We start from the raw sequence: 27,544 nt of genomic DNA, 5'->3' as shown, positions 1-27,544 counted from the left end.
TGTAGTAGTTAGGCTTCCAAAACCATTATTTTTGTACTTTATATAACATTTCTCAATATCAGTTCTTTTACGAGAAAATGACCTACATACCACAAAAAAATGTAAAATGCCAAAATAATGGTCCTTTACGACACTCTAAAATGATAGATCGTGTTATGTTTTGTAGTTCAGGACGGAAAGACAGTAATTGTAGTCAGGTTAACATGCAATTAGAGTGTTGTGCCATAAAATTTTAAATACTAAAATAATATTTAATAATAGAAAGGTGTTATGAGTGCTGATGATTATGTATAATAGCAAGTGAGTGGACCCCACCTATTATATATATTTTGTGATCTTTAATCAGCGCAATATACACTTATGTGTGTATGAAATAACTATTTGGTACATATTTCTTGTATCGTACGGACATAGAATTTGTGTAAATGCTAATTAAATATGTGTACAGGTTTTTTTTTAATAAAAAATTTACGGGAAGAAGAAACGTCACACACCATTACGTTTCTCAAAACATCTCTTTAAGTTGTGTTTATTTTTTCAATATATGTTATTTCAGACCTTATTTAAAAAATTGTGCCACGGAGTGCCAATACCCTTATTTTACTGACTTTTTAATTGTTTGTCTCAGAATGCTATCATTCCAATCCACTAGACATTTAACTCTAAAATTATTTTTCCTTAGAAGTTTTTTTATAGTTTTCCCGTCCCTCTCATTTTTTTATTTTTTAGAAAAAGTATCATACACGCATTTTAACGTACATATAAAATATTATTCCGTAACTTATTTTTGTAATATTTTTTTTCTAAAAAATAATTGAATGGTTAAATTTTATTCAGAAAAAAGAAAATTATAAAAATAAATTACAAAACTATATTTTATACATCCATTAAAATGTGTGTCGGGCACTCTCTCCAAAATGTAGAGAATTGAGAGAGAGGGAGTATATATCATCGGCGTTATCTATATGTAAAAATATATAATGTTGTATGAGCAGTGTTCCAGAATCGGCCGAAATATCGGTGGATAAGTGTTGCCGATCTAATTAAGATGAATCGGGCCAAAAAACGGTTTTGTAACATCGGGTCAAAAATCGGATTGAAATCGGAAAAATTAACGGGTCAAAACCTGGTTCAATCTTAACTGCTATGATACTTTAAAGAGGAAGATAATGATTAGTGAAAAGGGAATCTTAATATATCCCTTCCATTTACTTATTCAGTTGATGCGTGTATATATATTTGAGGCGTGTATATATATGAAAGAAGGAGATAAAGATTTATGAGAGTGAGAGAGAGAGATAGTGAGCCAAAGTAGAGAGTGAATAGCTGCCAAAAATTGAAGGGTGAACAGATAGAGGAGTAACATAGATAAGATAAAGTAAGAGGGGAGTAGATAAAGATAAAAAGTAGGAGAGGTAGAAATTGCTTTCGGTTTTTTTTTTTGGAAAAAATCATGTATGACAAGATCATGACTATTAAGAAGGATCGGCAAGTAATAATTTTATTTGAATAAATTTTTTAAGTTTTTAAATATATATATGATAATAATAATAATAAAAATAAAAATAATTAAATTTTATTATATATTTTATAAAAATAAATTTGAATATACTACCGATTTTTTTCTGATTTAAAATTCCGATAAATTCCCGATTCTCGATAAATTGTAAATCGGTAGCTCAACCGATCTAATCCGATTTCCGATTTTTACAACACTGTGTATGGGTAACATATAATATATTTTTATTTGAATAATTAATCATTATATATAATCTTATATCAAATACATACCAATAATTATTATCGTGTATTGGTGAATTTAACTTAAGAGTACTTAACAAAAATATCGTATCAATATTGAACACATACATAATATATATTTTATTTTCTATATATAGTATATATGATCATTAGATATTCTAAATTTGATTTATTTTTTCTTATACTTGTATAAATGATCATTAAATTTTATTAACCATTTTTTATATGTAATATCGTAAATTTTAATATAACGTTTACTTTAAAAAGTATAACATCATTAATTAAATACATTTCATGTGTTAACTCATCTATCCTTTTCGTAAAATAGTTATTTTATATGTAAAATATCGATTAGTATTATTATTTTAGTAGTAACTTAAAATATTTTAAAATATATAATTAACTAAGTCAGCAAATATAAAAAGAAAAATATGAATTAAAATGTTATTCAATAACTCTAACGCGACAAATACATATTAAGTGTATGATTACTAACACAAAAAACATATTGGCACAATGGTATTGAAGTGTGCATTTTAATGTTGTTCATTACACTCACGTTCAATTCCCATTAATAACTTTTTTAAGTATATTAAACATACAGGTAAATCTGTCATTTCACTGAGTATAAGAAGTCTCACCAATATAAGGCTTGTTAAAGTTACGATGATATATTAAATCGATTTATTTTTTCATATTTTACTTTTAAAAAAAAGAACTAGCTTTTTAAAATAATTATTTTAGATAAGCAATATTAATTAATGAAGATAATATTAATTGCTAGAAAACATCGTATAAATATTTTGAATTATTTTAATATTTAGAATTATTTAAATAAATTATATTTATAAAAATTATAAATATAATTATAAAATTTTGAAATTTCTAACAAGTTCAGTAATTTGAAAGTACTAACAAGTTCAACTAATATTTATAAAACTTTATCGAACTGAATTTTTTTAATCCAAGTAAACTACTATACAATGTTATCAAATTATTATAAGAAAAAAGATTATAATCATAAATGAGAAAAACTTGAAAAACCTTTTAAATAACGATATTATTACAAAAAAATCGAATTCTTGAGAAAATTCGTGAATATTGGCTTAATAAATCTTTTCAATATATTAATTATTTTTATGTCATAACCATGATCTATGCTCGGTTGAGTAAAAATTAGATATTGATTGTTTGCCACTGCTACCGCGACTATTATATATAAATAATTTCAATTAATTTATTAGATAAATATATTTTTTAATTTAAATAATTATAAATACATGTTATTTGAGTAATCAATTGGCTCGATGGATGTTAATAATGATTAAACATATACATTAATAAGATATTTAGCATATAAATAAACGAGAACCGCGTAATTTACTCAAAAATATAACATAAGATAATTTGCATATATACACACACGCACATATGACTTAATCTTTACTATTTGTAATAGATTCAATGTTAATATTTTATTCACATGTATTAATACACTAGAAAAGAACAACGATAATCATTTATGTGGTGAAAGTGAGAATGATCAATTAAATTTGGGAATTTTTCATGTGTTAAAAATTAGGTGAATTTGGTCAATTTTAATTCATGAATCGTGACATTGGCAACTATTTAATATCTTATAGAGTTAGGATGTTGTTCAATAGATTAAAAAATAAGGACATTGGTCAACTTTGTGTAATAAATTATTACATTGATAATGATATAACTTCACGTTGAATTTCAAAAACTAACATTTTTCTATTAAAATTAACATGTATTAACATCAATGTAAATTTTACCTTAGTGAATATTACGATTGCAAATATTAACGACTTTATATATGCATTTTTAATCTTTTTAAATTGAGTATGTTAGTTGTAAGTTAATAGTGACTGTAGTAATAAAATAGCTCATTACTCATAGTTTATTTAACAAAAACTCAAAATTTTTATTTAACTCTGCATTCAATATATGTATTAATTTTTAATTTGCTTTTTGTGAATACTAAAGGCATTTTACGGATTAATTTTAAATTTTTTGCTTTAAACATACATTGACTATCACGTTTATATTTATCCAGTAAATATAAGTTATATAGCACATACAAGAAAATATATAATTTGTTTAATGGGTTATATTATAAACGTTATATGTAATGTCTAATATGAAGATCATACATATTTATAAACAATCAACTTATATTTAATATACGTTAGACGTTGTATAATATTTATGAATATGAATATAATCAAAAAATTTATAATTACATGATACACAAAAAACAACCCATCTTACACGAGTTATTATAATAGTATTAAATAAACATTCATAATAATCTATTGTCTATTAAAAATACTAAAAAACCGATCACTATTTCCCCGATGAATTCTAAGTCATTAGCCCAATAAGACATCACAATTTGAACTCTAAAAACCTATACCAAAACTAGTTGCAAAATAGAACTAATTTTAAATAAAAGAACCCGAAACACAAAAATCAAAACTATGATCACATTCACACCAAAAATACATATCCAAAAAAAATCTAAAATACATATCCAAAAAAATCTAAAATAAAAAACAATCTAACCGGACTTTAATTGTAAAAAGTCAAGAACCTACTTCACAATTTAATAATCATACAATAATATATTTTGTCTCTTCACATCAAAAACTAAAAATTTGTGAGAATAATTGAAACTAAAAATTAAAATATTATAAGCAACTCCAATCTAAATAATCAAAATGATTAAAGTAAAGATAAAATAAATAAACTACTTAGATAACTAAAATTGAAATAAGCTTCATCTAAATAATTTGGATCATAGACAAAATGCGTGACAGAAGGATATAATGATAGCATGACATCAATCAATCAATATAATAAAATTAAAATAACCTCACTTTCTCACTCTCTAACAGAAAAAAACACGTCATCCCTCGGCCGGCGAAAAAATCTCACTCCCTACATGAATCCCTTTAACCACCGCTCCTCCGCCGCATCGCCGCCGGCGCTTCTAGAAATGGACGCTTTCACCAATTCATTCACGCATCTCTCTAATTCGTCATCTTCCTCTCTCGATTTTTCGTTCGATCGGCTCATTGAATCCTCGCCGTCGGATGAGGCACAGTGTGAGATGATCGAGCAAGCGCTTAGGATTGGAGGAGTTTTGGTCGAAGCTGGCTTGCGAGCGACGCGGAAGCGCGATGCTGAGCATAATTCGAGAGTTTGGCCTTTGAATAGTGATCTCACTGTCAATGTATTGTACTCTACTTTTAATTCATTTGTATGTGCAGTGTGTAACATTTTATTTGCGTTTCTCGCCCTAAAATCTGTTCTCGAGTCTCTCGATAAAATGCGATTAAAATTGTTCTCGCCAGAATTGTTGTCTGTTTATGTTATAGGCTCCATTTTGTTCAAATCTATTTATAATCACGCTCTACTGAGAACAATTTTTACGCGGTAAAATGCTGTTCTCGAGAATGCAATTTTGCGTTTCAGGCGATAGAAACTGTTCTCACCGGGATCATTGCATCTATATATATAGTCTACTTTTAATTTATCTATTGTCTATATATAGAGAGAGTTTCACTGTGCGGAGAACATGTTATTGTATTACTCGTGGTAAAAACTGTTTATTCTAGCATTGCCTCTGCATAATAATTTGTTTTTATTGTAAATTTAGGTTTAAATTGTTTGATTATTGTTTATAATTCTAAACTACTGATGTATTTTGTATATATAATGTTGTGAATGCCTGGCGTTTTTGCTACATTGCCATCTGCTATTGTATATTATATTCTACTTTTGATTTATTCTAATATTTGTATGTCTATATTTGATTCGTCTGATTTGTGTTATTGTAAAGTGAACTTCGATTTGTGTGTTATTCCAGCATCTCCAAAATGATAAATAGCATGTATATGTTTAGGTGTGAATTCCGACATTTTAGCTGCATCGTCGGTTGTTTCTTGTATCAGCAAAACAGAAACTGGTCGATTCTGTTACTTTCTGTTTGTTGAGATTGCTATATTTAGTATCTTGTATATCTATATATTTAATTGTTGTTTGTTCTCATGTGACAGCATTTTAGCTGCATTGTCAAGAGTTTCTTTTATTAGCACACCAGAGAGGCAGAAACTTGAAACTGATGAACTGATTATTTTGATAATTTTTGTTTGCTGAAACTTATATATTCATTGTATTGTTCTAATTTGTCATCCATACATTTCTGATATAGTGTTTCATTTAATTGGGCAGCCTACAGCTTACTATTCAGTGTCGTTTAATTCGGCAGTTTACAGCTTTCTAATTTAGTGAGTGATTTTGCTAAATTCAAATTATACCGTCTACTAGCATGCATACAAATGCACGATAATATCATAAATATATGTTAAATAATTTACTAGAGGCGTGATAGTTTGATCTAATTCAGTGTATGTGGTTAAATTTACATAAAATGCACTTTAGTTATTTTCATCAAGATTAGAATTGCATGTTTTAGTACTTATGGTTTGTTTTTAAATAGTACAATTATTGTTTAAACAATTCCTTGGGACTAGGATTTTCTTACATTCCAAAGTGCACTAAAACGTTGCAGTTTTTTCACTTCCTATTTGCTGTTGGACACTGCAGGTTTTCTTTTGGCTCGATACGCGAAGTGTCAGCTATGCCGCAGCTACGTGCAACTTTTTCCGCAGATGTACCACAGATCCGCTGTGTTATGCTAGAATTAACTTGTTGACCGCATTCCCCAAAGTCGATAATCTGGTAGTATCTACCATGATTCAACGAGCTGGAAAAGCACTTCGGTAGTCACAGTACTCATGTTTTGTATTATTAAGGGACTCCTTATTTGTACCTCAATCAAATAATTAGGCATATAAATAGATCGTGGTGATTCATATGCTGTAGCAGAGATGGTGTAATTTTCAATGGCATGAAAAATTTGAATGACAATGGCATCTGATATTCAAATGTTTTATGTATAGGACAACAGCTCTAAGCTAGTGCACTCTAAAACTTACTTATATTATTAGCTACTTGCCCTTTCATTTTCTTTCAGATTCGTTATGGTATCTCTTACTATATTGCATGTCTGTGTCTATCTGCATCTGTTAGTCTGTTGTCTGTAAAGTGATTTGCTTTTTCTTAATGTGTACTTGGAATTCAGGTCTATCAAGCTCGGATTGCTACCAACCTCAGATGCGTCACTTGGCTCTTCTCAAACTCTAGTGTACAGTCGGAGAAATTCCACAAACGATAAGAGATCAAAGCAACGAAAGGAATCGTGTGTTCTTACTCGGTCCTGTTTAAATTCTTTGACAATTGATGGCGGTGCTTCTGGGTACGAGTTTGACTTTTCACCAAAAAGGGAAATACTTTCACACACACACACACACATGCCCCATATTCTGTACTACTTTTCCATCGCTTAATGCTTTTCTCTGTTATTTTGATTTTCAGGGCAAGATTGAGATGTTTGCACCTGTATGATATTGCAAGGATGGACGACGCAGCACTTTCCGAAGTATTATCAGCCTGTCCATCTCTCCTTGATCTAGTGATTGTTGGCCTGTAAGTTTTATTAAATCAGATGAATAGAATTGTGACTTGTGATTGGGGTTACTTATATATTATGGATATCGGTACTCATCTGTGATTAAATGTGGTGGCTAAATTTTATATCCCCTCTATTTCAATGTTTTGCATAGGATAGGATGTTTTTAGTTATATCACCTAGGTACAATTATGAACAAAGATGACTGCAGGAACTAATCCAAAAGTATGCCTTGTACTTGTGGCATAATTAATTCTTTTTACTATATACGCCTAATGGTAAATTTCCCATTCTGTGTTATTTTTTAGTGGAAGGGTACAGTATTGGAGGACTTCCTGAACTTTCTCCGAAAGTGCTCGCCCTCTTCTACAGGCTCAGTCTGCTAATAGTTTTTTGTCTTTTTTAATTGAACAATTCTTATTTAATTAGAGCTAATTTTTTTGTTGGTAGTCATGTTGAATTGAGCCAAACTTTCGAGTCAGTGAGCCAGCATTGCCACATTTTAGAGCGTCTATATATTGAATCTCCGAAAACAGGTGACTTTCTTCAGAATTGTGGCTAGCCATTATTATTTAATTGATTGCTTATAATTTTTAAATTTGTAATGTAGGCAGAGATGACAGTCTGAATGTAGGCAGATATGACAGTTTGCAAATATCCACCTGCCTTGCTTTGGTACAGAATTGTCCTCGTATTATCTCTTTCGCCCTTAGAGGATTCGAGCTGCAGGACCACATAATTCTTTGCCTCGTTAAGGTAATCTGTGTTATCTGAGTAGAGAATTAATATAAGTCCCTGTTTGTAGGCTGCATTAATTTGATCTTTCCTTTATTCTGACTAGTTGATTATGCTTTTTTATAGCTGAACTGGAATTGCCAGGAAAGAACGAATTAGTCCTAGTTTTTCGTGTTAGTCAACTTAGAGTAGCTAGAGTGGCATGTTTTAGGGACTAGGGCATGTTCAAATTTGATTTGACTTTGTTTATCTAACAGCATCAAAAAGCAAATGTGATCAGCCCATCCTGGTGACTGGTGAGTGGGGAGCTCAAACTCCTGTTCTAGAATAACTGAAATATGATTTTTTTTCATAAACAAATGAAAAATTAGTCCAACTTAAACTTGATAGAGAAGAAATATGCGGATAAATGGAATTCCAAATCACAAGAGAAATAGTGGAGGATGAAAGCTAGTATGATGTCTCACTCTTTCAGAAGTTCTACAGTTTGTTACGTTTATGATGCAGGACAAGAATTGATTACATGGACTTTTTATAATCTTCATATCTCTTGCTTGGCCACGGATAGAATCTTAAAGTAGTTCCTCTTATCTTATGTCACTTCTTTGATGCAGAGTGATTTTTGATATACAATGCAGGGATTTCGTTATCTGACATCAGTTGACTTTTCCACTTCGTGTGCATTTACTGGAGGCTTCTTAAGGCAAGCCTTTCTCTTAATAACAAATTATAGCTCCTGATGAGGAATGAAGTTAAAGAGTTAATTTATATGTTATTAATTGGTTTATATTTAGTTAGTATAGAGATATGTGATGTATTTATCTATATGTTTAATATGTGGGGCTAGGAGTTTATTAGATAAGTAGTTTATTTGTCCATTAGGTTTAATACCAGGGTTTTATAGTCTATATAAGTGATGTAATCCCCCACATTATTACTTAGCTTTGATTATACACTTCTCTTGGGAATAATATTGAAATTATTCCTGGGATTCATATCATTTATTGCTTATTATCTTATTATCGTTTTGTATAATAAACCATTGTTTCTACAATCTTGTCCTGCATCACCTCTTGACCTTGTGTCAAATCCTAACTACGATACTTGTTATTTTCTTTCTAGGAAGCTTGGTGGTAGTGCAGGTGGCAACCTTCTGGAATTTATGTTTTTATGTGATTGCATGCATCTGAAAAAGGTATGGTGTCTTACCCTAAATTTGTGTTGCCTTTCCTCCTTTGTAGTGTGTATGCATCTAAGAAAAGAGGTGTCATGTGCAGGAAGAAGTTAAAAACTTTTTGTCTGCAGTTCTTGCTGGGGATTTCAAACTCCTTAGACATCTTGTGAGTACTGCAATCTTTTTGTGATCAGATTTCATATTTATAATGAACAAATGAACAGTAAAACATTTTTTGTTTTAAGTGATAATTACTGTTAAAAGTGTGCTAATCTTTGTTTTCCTTTTAAACAACTCCATTTACTTGTATAGGACATATCCAACTGGGATGGTCTGGCAACAGAAGATGGACGATCCCGTAGGTGTTGCAGTACAAGGTGGTTCTTCTGCCTTTTGAAATTCTGGCTTATTCAATTGATCATTTTCTAAAAATACTTGGATGTCTTGCAGTTTTATTCCTATAAATCAATTATGTGAGACAAGGCCTAATTTCAGCATACGAGCCGAGTTCCCAAGGTTCTGTACTCTTTAACTAATGATTATGCAGGCAGATGAATTTGACAATTTGTACCAAACTAACTTTAGTCCATTCTCTTTCCGGGTGTAGTTTAATGGAAGTTGAGAGTGACGAAGATATGATTTTTCCGTCACAGCAAAGTAGTCACACTTCGGATGCATCTTTTTCTATGAATTCTGGAGTGAGCAGTGGGAGTGAGGATAGCCAAGACACCAGTTCTATAAGTTATGAGGAAAGCACAGACGAATTAGATTTTCTGTCTCACTGAGGGGAACTCTTCAACATACTCAAAAGTTTAAAAAATGCTACCTCCCCATATCGTGACCATTGGCTTATTGATTATTCTAATAGTCTGATTTCCTTAAATTGGGAACATTTTTTGCTGGTAATCACCTAATCAAGTAATTGTTCATTTTGAAAATTCTTTGTAGCACTTTTTCTGAGTAATTACAAATGAGTACAGGTTTTGGTACCACAAAGTCTCTATTTTCAAGTACTAAAGCAAACTGTAGGTTCAGTATACATTACGTGAATGTAACTCTTTTATATATGATGATGACTACCATTTTTTATGCATTTGCTTAAACAGGTGTTCCTAAGCCATTCCCAAATGAAAAGAGAAAAGAGGACAGAAAAATCCTTTCTCCGAATAAGACTACACAATGATGTTGGTATAATACTATAGAAATATATATCATTCATAAATATTTTTCAACGATTTGAACTAAATTATATCCCTGCCTTTTCAGACTTATTGTCATTTCTTAATAAACCATAAGAGTAACCGTGTTTTTTTTGGTAGTGTACATTCACCAGTTCTGTTCACAGCTCAATAAACTGCCAAAATAAAGATACCCTAAAAAATAAGCATAATATTTCAACATTACAGTAACATATTTAAATGCACAAATTTGCAAAATTTCTTGACAAGCCCACAACTATAAAAGGAGAAAGGCAGTCGGAAGCATCATGTAACAGCATAGAAGTATGTGAAGTTGGCAAGACAACCAAGACCTTCAACACTAGCGACTAATACTATACATTTCTCAGGACACAGCTCTTGATGGGCAAAACAAATTTCCAATGCTGCTAAGATAACCGAGACATGTAGACGGACTAATTATACGTTTTTATGCTCCTCTGAAAGATGCTTCTTAAAACTCAAACAGATTGCAAGCAAGAAGCAGAATAAATACCACAAAGTGCTCTCTGTATACAGAACTGCCATACATCACATCCTTTAACAGCTGATACTTATGGCATGAAAGAAGAAATCAAACTTCAAAAAGAAAAATCTGTTCAGACTAGGGACTCTTCGGAGAATGGCATATATGCACCAAGTCTGAACTATGGAAAGATAAAAGATTTGTATTAACAACCCCTCAGCCAACAAGAACAGAGAAAACTGATGGACGTTAAAATACAATCCTTTTAAAAATATAATATGGAGGGGGATGCATCTACAATGATCTAACTTGCCCCTAGGTAAAATACAGTAAATACAGGCTAAACACATTACATGCACTTAAAAATTTGATGTGACCTGAGAAAATAATGAACGATTGTACAAAATTACATCTGAATTTTGCAACTCTCAGCATATAACTATCTTGATATTATCATACATAATGTTGAAAAAGATGTGTACAAATGCAAAACATAAGATGAACCCTGTACAATACACAATTCCACACATCAAAAGCCTATAACACTGCAACCATTACATTATTACTTCACTATAACCACAATATATTATATTTGCTTCACACGTCACTATTATTACAGATGTTCAAGCATGAAATACACATCTTTGGCTAGCAGAGAAAAATCGATGAAAATTGTAGTACAGAGTACAAGAAAAAGCTCACCGATTTGATATAAGTGATTGTTAGTTAATCTTGAATCCAAATCCTGACTGTCCTATCCTGATCAAGACCCGCCGAGGCAATCATATTTTCAGTTGGATGGCAACTCACAGAAACAACAGTATCGGTATGGCCTTCAAGCTTTTGAATCACAGATTTCCCCTGCAGGTCCCATATGTAGACACACTTATCCTCGGATCCACTGACAATGCATGTGCCGTTTGTCACTGAGAAGGTGGGTGTTATACAGTATTTTCTGTTCACATGACCCGTATAAATTTTTAAGAACTTTCCTGTTTGATAATTCCATAGCTTCTGCAGAAGAAAAAAGAAAGCCTTAAAAATCTGTAAGTTCCCTAGTACCAGAATTACATAATACTCTTAACTGTTAAAGCAAGTTGTAAATAGTGATGGAGTAGAAGTTAAGCCCCTAAAAGAGAACTTAACCCTTCAGGATCTGTGCAACTAAAAAAATTGTAGACTATTTTTGTCTAATCATCAACATTTCAGATTCCTTTTATAATACATTCAATATTATCAGGTAACTAAGGGGATTCCTAACAAACTACAGAGATCAACTATTTATAGTTAATGTTAACAAATGAAAAAAAATATATATTCGATCCTCAATCCTTCCAATTAACATTAATATACTATTATAGTAATACAATACCGAAACCCACTACCACAGCTTACTTCAAGCACGAATTCAGTCCTCAGTTTATCGAAATAGAGTAATTGAATCCAGACTGCATACATATTTGCATATACAGGTATATCCTATTCACTTACAGTTAATTTCCTACCAGTGCCAATATTCTGCATCATACTAACCTCCAAGAACAATCCATGATTCCAATTTCAAAAAAACTCTTTTAAGTAAAAACACAACAAACTTTAAGCACTACATTTTAATTTCATCAATCACAATCGACAAATAACATTAAAATACCCAAATTGACATATGAATGTTGAATATACGAGTGACCTCCACTCCACTCTCACTTAATTTCCTACAATCTGCAACCCAATTATCCAAGCCAAATAACACAAGCAACTAACTTAAAGATTGATTCATAAACACCATACCACGTTATCAAACACAACTGACAAATATCACTAAAATACCCCAATTGACATAATCACCTAACAAAGGAACAAAAACATTCAATAACCACTACCAGAAACTCACCAAAGTATCATCCAACGTGGCGACAAGTATAAACTTCCCATTAGGCGAAAACTTAGCAAACGAAACCGCAGGCGTCTTATCATCAATCAACACCTTCAAACACTTACCACTATCATTATCCCAAATCTTACAACTCCCATCATGACTTCCCGAAACAATCAAAGTCCCATCCCTATTATACCCAACCGAAGTCACAGGCATCGAATGCGCCTGAATTACATGAACAACTCTCCCCGTCTTGACATCCCAAACCCTGACAGTCTCATCGAAAGACCCCGAAACAATCATATCACTCCTAGGACTAAAATTGACACAGAAAACGTAGTTAGTGTGGCCTCGGAGGGTTTTTACGCACTCGAAAGCGAGAGCGTCCCAGATACGGAGAGTGGAGTCATCGGAAGCGGAGCAAATGTAGTGAGAGTCGGAGGACCAGGCGAGGTCGGAGATGCCGGCGGTGTGGCCAGAGAGAGTGGCGAGTTTGGTTAGGGGTTGGAGAGAGTAGAGAATTAGGGTTTTGTCGAGGGAAGAAGAGGCGAGGAGCTTTCCGTTTGTGGAGAATTTGATGCAGGAGATTGCGAGGGTGTGGCCGGTTAGGGTTTTGTGGTGGCGGTAGGGACGAGGTGGGGGGTTTGTTGTGGTTGACATGGGAGGGAGAGAGAGAGAGAGAGAGAGAGAGAGAGAGAGAGAGAGAGATAAGGGGGTTTGGGATGTGTTCGCGTGTTTTGTCAAGTTAGAAGTAGTTCGACTTCTTTCTGTTCATATATATATAGTTTGTGTTTGTGTAAAATGGAAATGATTTCTGGAGAGATAATCATTTTTTACACAATTTTTCTTAAAAAATTCATTTCAAATTTTAGGATTTACTTTTCCGAAATTTGACTCCAATGAATTTGATCCTAATTTCAAAATCTGGAATTTACTTTAGAGTAGCACACTTTATCATATCCTAATTTTAGAATATCAAATTTATATATCCTATATTACGTATAGTCTCAAATCTCAAATTTTTTTAAAGCGAGAACCTTTATTTCAGAACGAAATCTGTACAATTTCATCTCCACCCTACTATTTCTTCCGAGGGGAAAAACTTGAAGATACAGAAAAGTGCTTTCACAAACAAATAATCATATTGCTTCACCAGTATAATAAGCTAGAACTGAGCTTAAATTGTTTACTTGTTTATGCGTTGGATTAAACTGAAGTAGGCTACTGTGATAGAGTGAAACAAACATTTCTTCATTTCAACGTTAAAGATATATAATGGGTTGAAGAAACATTACATAAATTTAGTACTTAAAGAATACAAAGATGCTGATCCTGGTACATCATTAATTCAGTATAATATTTTGAATTGTTTGAATACAATATGCTACACCTAGATGCAGCAAACAACCTATACAAAAACTGCTAATTGGTAACTGATCTCAACACAACTTCAATATTGTGAAATGGAATCCATGTACTTGTAATGATTATTGGCCCTTTCTCCAACCAAAAGTGTCTTCAACACCATTTGTCACCTGCTTCCTTCGCTCTGCAATCATATCTGAGTAACTCTGATGGCAGACAGATATATAAATTAAACATAAGATTAATGCTAAGTTGAATTTTTGTCAGCTAAATTTCATTGCTAAATAAGAATCGATATTTTTTACAATGAATCTTTGGTTTGATAAGGGTATCCATGTGCAAGGAAAATTAGTTTGAATTGCTTCTACAAGGAAACTATAATAAAACCCATAAATATCATCTCTGCTGAACTGCACTTATGCAGGATATCATATGATTAACCAACTAGGATCAATTTATGTAATCCAACATCAAAAATACTACTGCAGTATACAAATAAAAAGAAGGTAGCTGATAACATTTGTATTTAGTTTGTAAAACCCTTTTTCCCGCCTTGTTCTGTGTAAGTTTATTTTTAGTTCCCCCTACTACCTAATATTATTCTATGTCATCTCTTTTTTGACAAAACTTAACAATCAGCCCTCCTGTACAAGTTTGATCTGTCCAGTCTCCAGTACTCTGCATTGATTCAAGTTTGATCTGTCCAGTCTCCAGTACTCTGCATTGATTCAAAGACTAAAGCTGGTGTTTGAGGTTTGTTCCGCCAAAACAACAAAATTTGGAAGGGGGGGGTCTAAAATATCAAAATTAAGAAACTGGTGTCTGAATACCAACCAAGCTATGCAGAATTTTAAAAGTTTCATTTCTCATTATTCTAATAATATGAAAAGCTCCTTTTTGCTCCCTCTTATTTCCCAAGTCAGGTCTGCCCGCTGAATGTATCATTGGAATGTGCAACAATAAGTTTTCAGACATCACTAATTTAGTATTAGCAATATGCCAATATACATGAGAGCAAGTCAGTGCATGCTTCCAGTTAAAAAAAACCAAAGTTAAGAACAAAGCAGCTGATACCTTGGGGTAGGAGTACAGAAAGATGTACCACCATGCAGATATCAATGAAAGAACTAGACCAGTGATCACCACCGAATGCAAAACTAGCCAACTACAGGTAATTGCTAGAACTCCGGTCAGTGTTATTGTCCATGGTTGACACCTATCAAACGACCCACAAAAAACAATTCACCTAACCATTATGAGAAAGGTATGGTGTCTCGAATAAGTTAGATAATTGTCATAAGACCGCTAAGTATTCCAAGCTTAAACAGGTAACAGAGAGAGATTATTAGGAAAGTTATAATTGGTATTAAAATTAAAATTATATCTGTAGAACTGGAAAATATTACCCAAATTTATTTTCTATTCAATGTCTTTACCAAAATCTGCCACATGAACTTTAGCAGAAACCGAGCACAGAAAATTAATGAGTTTGAACTTTTCATCTATTTATGCATCGTAAATTTCAGACCAAGATCAAACATACAAGAAATGATTGCAAAATAACAAAGTTTGAAACTATACATCACACTGGACTTTGCCAGATATGTAAATGTTAGAAAAGAAAAAATTTAGGGCATCGCAAAAAACTTTTCTAGTTATATTTTATAAGAGACGGTATGATTGTGCTAATATAAATAGGTGTATGAAACTATGATTTATTTACAAAACGACAGACTAAAAACTCCAAAGCAATATATTGACACATATTTGAAACAATGATATAAAAACCATCATTTTTTGTGTTGTACCCAATTGGATAAGTTCTTCTAGAGATAAAGATGTGGGCTTCCCAGACCTTGAGAGACTTAATGATTGAACACCGAACACCAAATGACAGAGCACTCACCACTGAACACAGCTAACTATTGAAATTTTACACAAGAAACATTCCTCAAATCAGGAGGGATTTCGTACTTTTGATAAAATTGGATTAGAAGACACAATTGTACTTTCTCACTATGCCTTAGGTATGATTATAAAACATGAATTATATTCAGTAGCTTAGCAGGTAAAACTTCAGTATATGGGAGCTTAGATGGCAGTTACTGTCAGAGGAAGTAATTTGTTTACACCAATTATAATATAATATAACTATAATTACCATGAACTCACAAAATTGATTATCAAATTAAATATTTAGGGTCAGTTTTGTTTAGAAGTGACCGACATAACCTGTTGCAGACTTGCAGTGGAAGTGCAGTGAAAAGAAAAAAACTGCAGGGAAAAGACTAAGACTAACAAGTGTTTGGTAAACTACATGATCAAAATTGTAAGTTGAAAGAAATTGTGAAGAAAATATAAGATATAATTTAGTCCACATCCTAAAATGGTTTGAGGAGAGCTTATAACCTAACATGGTATTATAACTCAGGCCGAGAGAGATCTCCCCTGCCTCCAATATTTCTCATAATTTTATTATGATACTAAAGCTAAATAATGCCCCCAAAAAAATGCACCCAGTAATCCACTCTTCGACCAAAATATGGGCTTTCGAGTGAGAAGATGTTAAGATAATAAATGATCCAATTAAATTCTCCTCCAAAAGCCTCGTTTAATGAGACCTGTCAACTCAGAATTAATATCAGATATACCTTGTTATTTCTGTCTAGCAGTCTAGAACAAAAAAAAGTATTAGCCTTCTTTAAGAAGTCTATGTTTCTTGTAAATTCTAAATTGTAGGTACCATTATCTGGGGAAGCTTTCAGAAAGAACTGCAAGAACAATGCTTATAGCAGTGAAAAGGGTAATGGTTATAAGGTATGGAAATGCAATGTCAAAAGAGAACTTAAAGTCTACATATTTTTCCGAAATGGTATATTACAAGCACCTATATAGTAAACCAGTTCCCATTGTTGCAGCGCAAGCGCTGTGAAAAGAAAAAACTGCAGGGTAAAGACTAAGACTCAAGTGTTTGGTAAACTACATGATCAAAATTGGAAGTTGAAGAAATTGTTAAGATAATATATGATAAAATTTAATCCCCATCCTAAAACGGTTTGAGGAGAGCTGATAACTTAACATGGTTCATAACTCGGGTTGAGAGAGGTCTCCCCTGCCCCCAATATTTCTCATAATTTTATTTAGATATTAAAGCTAAATATTGCCCCAAAGATGGGCACTCATTAATCCACTTCGACCAAAGAACGGGTTTTCAAGGGAGGAGGTGTTCAGCTAATATATAATTCAATTAAACCTCCTCCTAAGGCCCCTTTTAAGGAGATCTGTCAACTCAGAAATTAATATTAGACATACCTTGTTATTTCTGTCTAGCATTCTAGAGCAAAAAATATAGTATAGCCTTCGTGAAGTAGTCTAAGTTCCTCGTAAATTATAAATTGTAGGTACCCTTATTCTTGGAAGCTTTCCGGAAGAACCACAAGAACAATGCTTTTAAGTTTGAGCAGTGAAATGGGTAATGATTATAAGGTATGGAAATGCAATGTCAATAGAGAACTTAAAGTCTACATTTTTATCGAAAATGGTACATCACTAGCACCTATATAGTACGTCATTACAAACCAGTTTCAATTGTTAATCATAATGTATAATTTCAGTGGCGGATTCAGGGCTCGATTTTCCTGGGAGCACAATGTACTTAAGTGACTATGTTACGTGTTAGTGGTCCAAATTCAATTATTTTTTTGGTCATTTTTACTAGATTTTTCGATTTTTTTTATACTACGTGCTAAAAATTAGTATTTCAACAATTTAATCTCCAATTTGTGATCATATAACTATAAATAAAACTAAATTTGGCTCAAATTATGAAAGATTTATTAACATTATAAGGACGCTTGTACATTTCTAGCGAGGTCACATTATATATACCTTAAAATTTTAAAAAAAAACCGTTAATTTTTGGTTACTTGGGGCACATATTCCCGCTGACCCTACATGAATCCGTCCTTATATAATTTCATACAAAAATATAGCAGGCACCTATAGAGCATGGCAAAAAATATAAAGTTAAACATACAAGAACAAGACTTAAATAACTTAAAAAACTTACCATGCTGGTTTAGTGTCCCAGACAGAGTCATACTCAAGAGAAAGGTTGTTAAGATAGGATTCCATGTCATCAACTGTACCATTATCATCCTTACTAGAATTGCTGCTACACCTCAAGCCTTTTACTCCACTGATATTATTATTGTTGCTTAAATTACAATGTTTAAATGTAAATGAAAATCTTTTGGTAGAATTTAAAAGATGGGTTCCGCTAATTTGGCGATAGGGTTGTAAGGAACGGGTTATAGATATAGGAGAGAGAAATTGAGCTATCATCTTCAACTTTCTCTCACTTCGGAGATGAAGCTTTACCAGCCTTTCAACAATTTCACCTTTATTTTTATAATATTTCGATTTTATTGAACAATTTGGTTTATATGATATTTTCTAAACATCTATATGCTCCCTGGGTTCTAAAACGCGGAAATCAGCGTTATTAGGCGGAGCAAATTTTTAGTGATTAATCTGATAGTCGATCATTAATCGGATTGATTAATCGAAGTATTAATCAAAAATATTTAATAAAATATAAAATTAATTATTTCATTAAATTAAATCTATTACATTAAAAAAGTGCAATTATAAAATCGAATTGACAGAACATTTTTGAATAATTAATCGGTAAAATCAGTGATTTTTAGAACGGAGGCTCACTTTACTCACAAAAGGATATGTCTACGTGCCAATAAATTTTTAAAATTTTAATATATATCTAGTTGTTCAAATTAATATGGATAAAATAATCTTAATTTCTTAATAAATAACGCATTAGTTAAACCTGATTTGGTGCAAGACCCGGTTATTAAGGCCATGTAATTAATATAGCATTAATTAGGTTTTAAGGGTTCACGGACCAATGATTTATTATTATATTCGTAGATCATAAATCAGCCCAAATTGTGGCTGGGAAAATAAGTTTATATCAGATTCAAACTCTTAAAAGAGTAGTCCTCAATCCATACAGTCCCATAAGGAAGAAAATCCCTACTTTTTAGGACTCCAAAATCCATTCTAAGCCTGAGACATGTTCACCAAGTCACCTAACCCTAATCTAACTCAAGGTTGCCCATACCTATAAAAGGGGTCTCACCCCCACCACCTGGAACTACGTTTTTTTACTTGATCCTAAGCATACAAGGTACGTAGGCATCTTATAAAGGCAGATTGAATCACGAAACACAAGAACAGTCAAATAGAGTATTGAGCTCACGAACCCTAGCATTAAATATACCCTAGATTTTATCTATAACAATTGTCTTTCACATTTTTTTATGGATAAAAAATTAGGGTGTATTAATGCTAGGGTTCGTGAGCTCAAAACTCTATTTGATTGCTCTTGTGTTTCGTGACTCAATCTGCCTTCACAATATGCCTACGTAAGCCTAATTAATGCTATATTAATTACATGACCTTAATAACTGGATTTTGTCTTTGAACTAAATCAGGTCTAATTAATACGCTATTTATTACGCAATTAAGATTATTTTTATCCCCTATCATTTGCCCCCAAACTTCTAGGAAAACGCATAAGATTTCGTAGAAGTTGAGTTTCTATATGCACTCTTAAGGTATCGTTTTTAGCATAAAGTGTGGAGCGACCTACACATTTACAACGATTTTTCCTTTCCTGAGGCCACTTACATTTTCCCAACTCGTATCACACTTTCTTCTAAGAATGTCAAAATTCTTGAGAGAGGGCTCCTTGTCCCTTTTAGCGGAACAGATTGAGTTTCGCGACCTATTCAGCTCCCCGGATATAATTATTTTTATCGTTCCAGTTACCATTGTGGATAACTATAAAATATTTTCCTGGAATATTTTTTCCATTTTTCCAATTTTTTCTGATTTTTTCTCAATTTTTCTTTTATTTTTCGACCAGAATCCACGACATGGATTTCAACTAGGATTCTGATCGAAATTTTGGACAGCTTTTACATCTTAGTCGAAGTTTTTTGACCAGGATTCATGGCCTGTATTTCGACTAGGATCCCGGTCGAAATTTTGGCTAGCTTTTACATCGTAGTCGAAATTTTAGCCATCTTTTACATCCTAGTCGAAGTTTTTTAACCAGGATTCACGACCTGAACTTCGACTAGGATTCTGGTTGAAATTTTGGTCATTTACAGGTTTCTAGTTGATTGATTTCGACTTCAAACCACGGCCTGGATTTCGACTAGGTTTCTAGCAGAAATTATGGTCGTTTATAGGTCTCTAGTCGATTGATTTCGACTTCAAACTATGACCTGGAATTCGACTAGGTTTCTAGTCAAAATTATGGTTGTTTACAGGTTTCTAGTATATTGATTTTGATTTCAAACCACGACCTGAAATTCGACTAAGTTTCTAGTCGAAATTATGGTCATTTAGAGGTCTCTAGTCGATTGATTTCGACTTCAAACCACGGCCTGGAATTCGACTAGGTTTCTAATCAAAATTATGGTCATTATAGGTCTCTAGTCGATTGATTTCGTCTTCAAACCCGACCTAAAATTCGACTAGGTTTCGAGTCAAAATTATGGTCGTTTACAGGTCTCTGATTGATTGATTTCGACTTCAAACCACGATCGGGATTTCGATTAGGTTTCTAGTCAAAATTATGGTCACTTTTTGGGATTTATTTTATTGGGCTTTGCCCTACTTCAAATCCTAATTTGATTTGGGCTTGGCCTATTTCCAAATCCCAATTTAATTCGATCCTGCCTTTTTCCAAATTCTAATTGGATTTGGGCCTGCCTTTTCCAAATCTTAATTTAATTTGGGCTTGACCCATTTCCAAATCCTAATTTGGTTTGGGCCTTGTGGTCCTAAAAATTGTATTGGGCTTTATACTAGGCCCAATATTGTAGTAAACATCTTTATTCAAAGAATTTTTCCGATTTCTCTTGAGATTTTTTCCAGATTGTTCTTGAATTGTCAAGGAATGTTCTAGATAATGAGCTTTTTACCTTGGGCCTTAATTTTGAGCCCAAGATGGTTCCTCTTCCATAATCAGCCCATATAATATAAGGTGTTTAGGATTAATCTTTTTCTCACTTCACATCTCATGAGTTTTTCTCTCAAACTCCTTGAAGAGCTTAGGCAATTTCCGGCGATTCTCCACTTAGGGTTCTGCGGTAAGGCGATTTTCGGTGACCAGATTTTCCAGTTTTTCGGTTAAAGACCTTCAAACTTTTCCAGGTATATTCATCATTTTCTTCATATTTTTCCAGATTTTTGCCTAATTTCTGGGTTTGAGCTTCACAGTTTCCTCACAATTGTTGCACAATCTTCATAATTTATGGGTCTTATATGCACAATCTTCATAATTTCTGCATAATCTTTTTATTTTCTGGGTTTTTCAGATGGCTAATAAAAAAGCTCTTTGTTTGGAAAAGATGAATATGGCCAAAAAATTCAATGAGTTCCCCATTCGTTCAAGATACTCATCTTTAATTGACATGATTAATACCAGGGGGATGAATACCCATTAGATGTCCACTTTGATGTATTTGAACATGTTAATACCTTCTATGATTTGAAGGAACTGGAGAAGATGAATCTCCTTTACAAGATCAAAAAACCTTACAAGCTTTTCTTAGATGGGGCCGCAGACAGGGCTTGCCACTGGAAGAAGGATGCACTTTGCATTTTCAGGGATACGATCAGGGCTGGCGTCAGGTTCCCTTTCCAACCTTTTATCCCAACTTTACTTGCTGATGTTAGTATAAACCCGTGCCAACTTCCTCCCAACACTTGGAGGTTAATTCTTTGTTTTTTTATCACAATGTGCTAAAAACAACTTATCTCCATTAATAGTTGTTTTTAGAAAGTTTTTTCAGTTCAAAAATAGTCCTGACAAGACTCCAGGTTGGGTTTCTTTGAATCAACGCCCCCACTATCCCCCGTATTGTTAATGTGAAGTCCATTCCTGGAAAACAACTTGAAGTGAAAAAATCTTCTACTTGGTCCGGGAGGGAGGAGACCAGGGAACCTTGTTCCGCTCATCCTTTGACCAAGTGGTCGACGAAAACCCTAATGACATCTCTTTGTTCGCGGAAGAGACATCGGCTTTTGACATCCTCACAAGGGACAGCAAAACTTCCCATTCTTAGGACCTTATGTTAGATATTGAATGCAAAGAAATGTAACACGGGGGGGGGGGATGAATGTGTTTCTTGGATTTTACTTGGCTTTTAAAACTATTTCGATAATGGTTGAACAAAGAAGTCAAGAATTGTAGAGATATTATGTTTAAGAGAAATCACACAAACACAATATTTTAAAAACTCACTTAATTGTATTAATTAAGTTTATCTTGCTACAAATCTGTGTTCTTAAAAAGTAAGAACTCAGCTACTATCTTGAGAGAATACAAGATTTTTGTAGATCTGTTTTTGTTACATCTAAACTAAGGACCCATGCATGTTTTATAGACTAGCAACACGAGTTTACAAAACTTGCACTAAAATGTACTAAACCAATTTCTAAAGCAACCTTGTCTATTTCCTTTTCTGGTGTTATCAAATCTGTGCAGAATCTTGCAGGTCTGTGACCATCCTTTGTTCAGGGAATCTTGGCCCTTGATCTTGTATTCTTCAAACTGTTTTTTTAATCTTTCCATTTCAGTGAATAAATTGTTTGTCGACTGATAATCTTGAATCTTGAACTTGTCTGTATTCTGAATTTGAGATAGTATGTCAAGATCTCTTTTTGCTCTGTAGAGCTGTGACATATCGATAAGTAAAATGACTTATTGATATCTCGAGTTCTCGACATATATAAATAACTTGTCGAGGTCTCTAGTTCTCGACATGTAGAATGACTTATCGACATCTCCAGTTCTCTATATGGGTTTTTGACTTTATGACATCTCGAGTTCTCTACATGAAGAATTTGACTTGTCGATATATGTAAGATCTCTACATGCAGAACTAACTTGTCGATATCTCTGAGATCTCTACATACACATTTTGACTTATCGATCTCTCTGAGATCTCTACATGAGGGATTGACTTATCGATATCTTCAGTTCTCTACATCTTCATTTGATTTGTCGATATCTGAGACCTTTATATGCAGAAATGACTTGTCGATATCTCTTGGTACTTCTCTACAAGTCATTTTGGACTTCTCGGCAGACTTCTCAATATCTCTTGATATGTGACTTGTCAATATCTTGACTTAAAATATTTTTCCTAGAATAACATTATTCAACTCCAAGCTGCTACACTTTTCTCTAAGGCATGATCAAGGCTTGACCTTCTTCCAGAGTTTATTTCTTAGCTTGAAAACTGTTCACAGAAAAATCCCCCAGTCTAATCTACTAAGCATTTTTACAGACTCAAGAAATACAATTATATAATACAAATATTGATTATCAAACAATTTAATCTTAGGGCTGTCAATATGACTTAGTCTTGTTATCATACAAGCATGTTATTCCCAGTGGACTAACAATGAGATTTACAGAAGGGGGGTTGAATGTAAATCTCAAAACTTTTTCAAGTTTTGAGCAATTTGTAAGACTAAGTGTTTGAGTGATCAAATGTGTGTGAATTGCTTGGAGCTGATGCAGACAGATATATATTTAAACACAAATGAAATGAACACAAAGAACTTAAAAACTTTTCTGGTGGATTTATTGTTCCACCAGAGATGTGTTATTTCAGAAAATCTGTGATTCAAAATTAAATCACAGCTACTTCCTAGTACAAACTAGATGATTTTCTCTCTTGATATTTCTAAACAGCTCAGGGAAAATTCATTCCTAATTACTAGCTACTACTTGGTTTATATAACACCAAGTTTACAAGTGAAGACAAAGATAAAGTACAATAAGATAATAGTTCTCCACTTATTTCTGTTCCATTTTTATCCAGTGTAATATGGAATTATCTGTTGACTTTCCATTTTGAACCAGACTAAAAACGGCTGCTTTTTCTGCTGTTCCTGAAATAGGCTACCACATCTCTGTCAATCCATGTGCCTCTGTCAGCTTTGTTAACTGTCACTATCAACTGCTATGAGACTGAGCATCCGTTGAAGCTTTCATCCGTTGATGGCTTTATCCGTTGATGCTCTAGCAGTGCATCCGTTGAAGCTTTCATCCGTTGATGGCTTTATCCGTTGATGCTCTAGCAGTTGAAGCTTTATCCGTTGAAGCGCTTATCCGTTGAAGCGCTTATCTGTTGAAGCGTTAGAGACATCCGTTGAAGCTTAGTTTCTTATCCGTTGAAGGTCTTCAATATCAGTTGACACTTCTTCACTTATACAAAATTACAAGGCATGAAATATTTACAATTAGCCCTCCTACTTGTACATCCATTAGTAGTCAACATGACTGATTATCTCCTAACAACATCTAAGAATTACAGCTTGAAACCAGAGAGTGAGATGTGCTACAATACCAAACTTATTGCTAAGTAAGGCTACTCCTTCAACGGATAGCCAAGATGGTCTTATCCGTTGAGGCTACAAACACTAGATTTCTACTTAAGTGTTTTGCTGAACTTATCATTAAACTAATACACATATTCCTAACAATCTCCCCCTATTTATGTCTACTAGAACTGTAGGCATAAATTTGGGTTTAGCTTGATGATAACAAAATACTTAACAAATATATAAACTGTAACTAAGCAGAAATTCAAAAGTGCTGCAAAAGTGTATATGCTGAGATGAAATTGAAGAAATACATTGTTTCCAAGGGTGCTCCTTTAGCTTGAGCAAATTACTTTCTTTTCCTTTGATCCCTGGTTTTCTTTCCTAGCCTCCTGTCATTCTCCTCCATTTGAAGTTGAAGTTGTCTGTAGAATTCAGCTTCATCTTCTTCATTGATATCTAACTTAGATTGCATATCCTTGAGAGTTTCATTACTGGCAATCTTTAGCTGATCTTCAATTCTGAAAAATCTTCTGACTCCTTTGTTGTCTCTGAACTCCATCAGCCAATGAGGTGATTTGTGAATTGTAATACCTCTCTCTGGAATGAGTAAAGTTCTAGGCAAAGCATTGGGCTCCCTCCAAGTTTTCCTTATGTTGGCAATCTTGTTGAGAATCTCAGTCCTGGCAGTTCTGGTAAAGCCAGAATCCTTATGTATGGCTGAGTAGACTCTAATCAAGGTAGTGTAGCCTTCATTCAGAATTCTGTGAAGAGGCCATGTTCTTTCCCCAGCTCCTTTGTATTTGAACACTAGTCTTTTTGGTAGCTGTCTGTAGGCAGCTATTCCCCTTACATCCTCCAGCTCATCCAGATAGAGTTCAATGTCTGAAAATTCTTTTATGTCACAGATGTGAACATAATCATCTTTAGAGTTTTGAGGTTTGGACTTAGGCTTCTGTGTGAATTTGATTGAGGCTTTAGTGGGTGTTGATTTGATTCTTCTTTTCTGCTTCTTTGATGATGGAGAAGAGGTTAGGAAGGTGGGCAATTTGATGGTGTCCCAATCAATTGGTTCCTCCTTGGGAATGATTGTTTCACCATGAATGTTCATGAAGGGGTCAGGTACAATGGGTTCAGGAATAGAGGGTAGTGGTTTGGATATTGATTGGGTTTTTTCAGTCTTATCTACCTTCTTTCTCTTTGTATTGACCTTCTTTCTTTTCCCTTTCTGCCATTCTTCCTTACTTCTTTCCTCCATCTCAGTACCAACCATGTCCCCCATAGCTTCATCTTCACCTTTGTCTTCAATTACTTTCTGATCTTCAGCTTGACTTGACTCTAGCTATTTTTCAAGCTTTGCTTGTGCTCTTTTGTCAGCCTTTAGCTGTTTGGCTTCTTCCTTCAACCTTTTGGTTTCTTCCTTCTTGGCTATTGAGAATTTGGGATGTCCTTGCATCACACATATGCTCTTTCCCTCTCTGAAAATAATAGCCATGTTTCTCCTTACAGCCTCATCCATGGTCTCTTTGAGATATGCAATACTTCTTCCTAAAAGCTTGTCCTCATCTGCTTTTGGAAGAGGAAAATCCACCTCTTTTAGAGGATTCTTTGTAGAGTCCTTATTGGATCTGTTGTTGGGCTTGAGAACCATAGGTTGCAGATCTTTGGAAGAAGTTTCTCCATCCTTATGCCTCCCTACTTGCTTGAGTTCCATAATAATTGATTCCACTTTTGTGCTATACTTCACAGATTGTGATTGAGAAGTTGTAGAACCAAATATTAGTTGCATCTTTTCATCAATCTTCTTCCTTTGCTCTTTGACTTGCAATTCAGCTGCTGCTATCTGGATTAGATCAATTCCATCTAGCTTTCCTTTGACTTGAATTGGTGGAGAAGTTGTGATGACAGGAACTAGCACTTGAGAAATCTCAACTGTTGTAGATGGCTCTCCTTCCCCTTCCCCTTTATTCTCCCCCTTTTTGTTATCATCAAGGGTAGGGGTCAAGCCTTGTGCTTGTGCCAGCTGCATGAGGAGATTTGTTTGAGTTTGTTGATTCTGAAGAATGGTGACCATAGAGTCTTCAATTATTTGAACCTTATCTTCCAATCTGGCCAACCTCTTGTCAGTATCAGAAGCCTTCCTTAGTCTCCCCAACAAATCTTGCATAGTACCATAGGGTATAACTGAATCCAATTTCTCAGCATTGTAGGATTTCAGATCAGTAATGTCCAGCTTGAGCTCATCCACACTTAGATTGTGCTGGTAATGCTGCAACTGCAAGAGATGCAGAGATTCCAGATGAGCTTGAAGAATTGCCTTGGTGCCAGCATCCTGAGTCTCCTGAATGGCCTGCTGAATTGTCATGACTTGTTTGACCAAAGTGACACCAAACTCTCCTGGTGTTGATGGTTTTGCCCATGCCCATACAGGAAGATTAGGAACAGAACTTGGGCATGCTACTCCCCCTAAGTTCATGCTCCCCTTCAAAGAATTAGAGTCATCATCATTAGAATTTACTCCAAATTCTTCAGATGGCTCACCAGCTTGAGAAGGCAGCCTGTTGACAGCAGCTTTGTCTCTGAGAAGAGATTCTGAAGTGTGTACAATGTGTAGTATCTGTTCTGCCTTCACATTGCCCTGTGCAACCAATAATTGATAGGCTGAAACAGGGTGAGTAAAAGTGTCAGCATCCAAGGAAATGTTATCAATGACAGCTTTATAGTGTTGCTGAAATTGTCTTCCCTTATCTGCATCATCCACTTTCATGAACTCACTAGCAATGGCTGGATCCACCCTTATAGCTTCTGTACCTGCCTTTCTCTCAATTTCTCTCTTTTCTTGCATCAGGGGCTCCCCCTGGCTCACACATACCCTCACACCCTCACCTTCACCTTCTAAGGTGGCACTCCTCTCACTTACTTTTGCCATGCTGGAAGAAATAGCATGCATTTGGTGACTCTC

General features: G+C 33.8%; 3 protein-coding genes across 6 annotated transcripts; 1 reads left to right on the top strand and 2 right to left on the bottom strand.

Annotated features, from left to right (window-relative positions):
* The first annotated feature begins 4,644 nt into the window (after positions 1 to 4,644).
* LOC141692671 (F-box protein At4g02760-like) lies at positions 4,645 to 10,298 on the top strand. The gene is made up of 12 exons (XM_074497585.1): positions 4,645 to 5,020; positions 6,397 to 6,572; positions 6,935 to 7,108; positions 7,228 to 7,338; positions 7,772 to 7,857; positions 7,932 to 8,077; positions 8,695 to 8,759; positions 9,179 to 9,251; positions 9,334 to 9,396; positions 9,543 to 9,607; positions 9,681 to 9,746; positions 9,838 to 10,298. The coding sequence occupies exons 1-12, from the start codon at positions 4,730 to 4,732 to the stop codon at positions 10,013 to 10,015; spliced, it is 1,494 nt and encodes a 497-aa protein (XP_074353686.1). The 5' UTR covers positions 4,645 to 4,729; the 3' UTR covers positions 10,016 to 10,298.
* A 226-nt stretch (positions 10,299 to 10,524) lies between these two features.
* On the bottom strand, positions 10,525 to 13,542 carry LOC141692543 (COMPASS-like H3K4 histone methylase component WDR5B). Of its 3 annotated transcripts, none has more exons than XM_074497415.1 (3): positions 12,805 to 13,542; positions 11,616 to 11,927; positions 10,525 to 11,094 (listed from the first exon to the last, which is right to left on the bottom strand). In XM_074497415.1, exons 1-2 carry the CDS (start codon positions 13,447 to 13,449, stop codon positions 11,640 to 11,642), a joined length of 933 nt encoding a protein of 310 aa, XP_074353516.1. In that variant the 5' UTR covers positions 13,450 to 13,542; the 3' UTR covers positions 10,525 to 11,094; positions 11,616 to 11,639. The 3 variants fall into 3 exon arrangements, with proteins under 3 accessions (XP_074353516.1, XP_074353517.1, XP_074353515.1); XM_074497416.1 differs by having other exon boundaries at positions 10,525 to 11,089; XM_074497414.1 differs by lacking the exon at positions 10,525 to 11,094 and having other exon boundaries at positions 11,348 to 11,927; positions 12,805 to 13,541.
* A 479-nt stretch (positions 13,543 to 14,021) lies between these two features.
* On the bottom strand, positions 14,022 to 18,583 carry LOC141692607 (uncharacterized). Of its 2 annotated transcripts, none has more exons than XM_074497498.1 (3): positions 18,224 to 18,583; positions 15,229 to 15,370; positions 14,022 to 14,338 (listed from the first exon to the last, which is right to left on the bottom strand). In XM_074497498.1, the coding sequence occupies exons 1-3, from the start codon at positions 18,496 to 18,498 to the stop codon at positions 14,321 to 14,323; spliced, it is 435 nt and encodes a 144-aa protein (XP_074353599.1). In that variant the 5' UTR covers positions 18,499 to 18,583; the 3' UTR covers positions 14,022 to 14,320. The 2 variants fall into 2 exon arrangements, with proteins under 2 accessions (XP_074353599.1, XP_074353598.1); XM_074497497.1 differs by having other exon boundaries at positions 14,022 to 14,360; positions 18,224 to 18,579.
* Positions 18,584 to 27,544: the final 8,961 nt, after the last annotated feature.

This window comes from Apium graveolens, chromosome 10, assembly GCF_009905375.1.
Source record: "Apium graveolens cultivar Ventura chromosome 10, ASM990537v1, whole genome shotgun sequence".
NCBI classification, from domain to species: Eukaryota; Viridiplantae; Streptophyta; class Magnoliopsida; order Apiales; family Apiaceae; genus Apium; species Apium graveolens.
Note: the sequence above shows the minus strand (reverse complement) of the source record. Positions and strands in the feature narration are given on the sequence as shown.

Coding starts and splice junctions, on each gene's coding strand:
- LOC141692671 (XM_074497585.1), top strand. CDS start 4,730: ATGAATCCCTTTAACCACCGCTCCTCCGCCGCATCGCCGCCGGCGCTT. Junction 8,078..8,694: donor TAATTCTTTGCCTCGTTAAG/GTAATCTGTGTT, acceptor TATACAATGCAG/GGATTTCGTTATCTGACATC. Junction 9,397..9,542: donor TCAAACTCCTTAGACATCTT/GTGAGTACTGCA, acceptor TTACTTGTATAG/GACATATCCAACTGGGATGG.
- LOC141692543 (XM_074497415.1), bottom strand. CDS start 13,449: ATGTCAACCACAACAAACCCCCCACCTCGTCCCTACCGCCACCACAAA. Junction 11,928..12,804: donor CCACGTTGGATGATACTTTG/GTGAGTTTCTGG, acceptor TTTCTTCTGCAG/AAGCTATGGAATTATCAAAC.
- LOC141692607 (XM_074497497.1), bottom strand. CDS start 18,498: ATGATAGCTCAATTTCTCTCTCCTATATCTATAACCCGTTCCTTACAA. Junction 15,371..18,223: donor TGGGACACTAAACCAGCATG/GTAAGTTTTTTA, acceptor GTCGTTTGATAG/GTGTCAACCATGGACAATAA. Junction 14,361..15,228: donor TTCTGTACTCCTACCCCAAG/GTATCAGCTGCT, acceptor GTCTGCCATCAG/AGTTACTCAGATATGATTGC.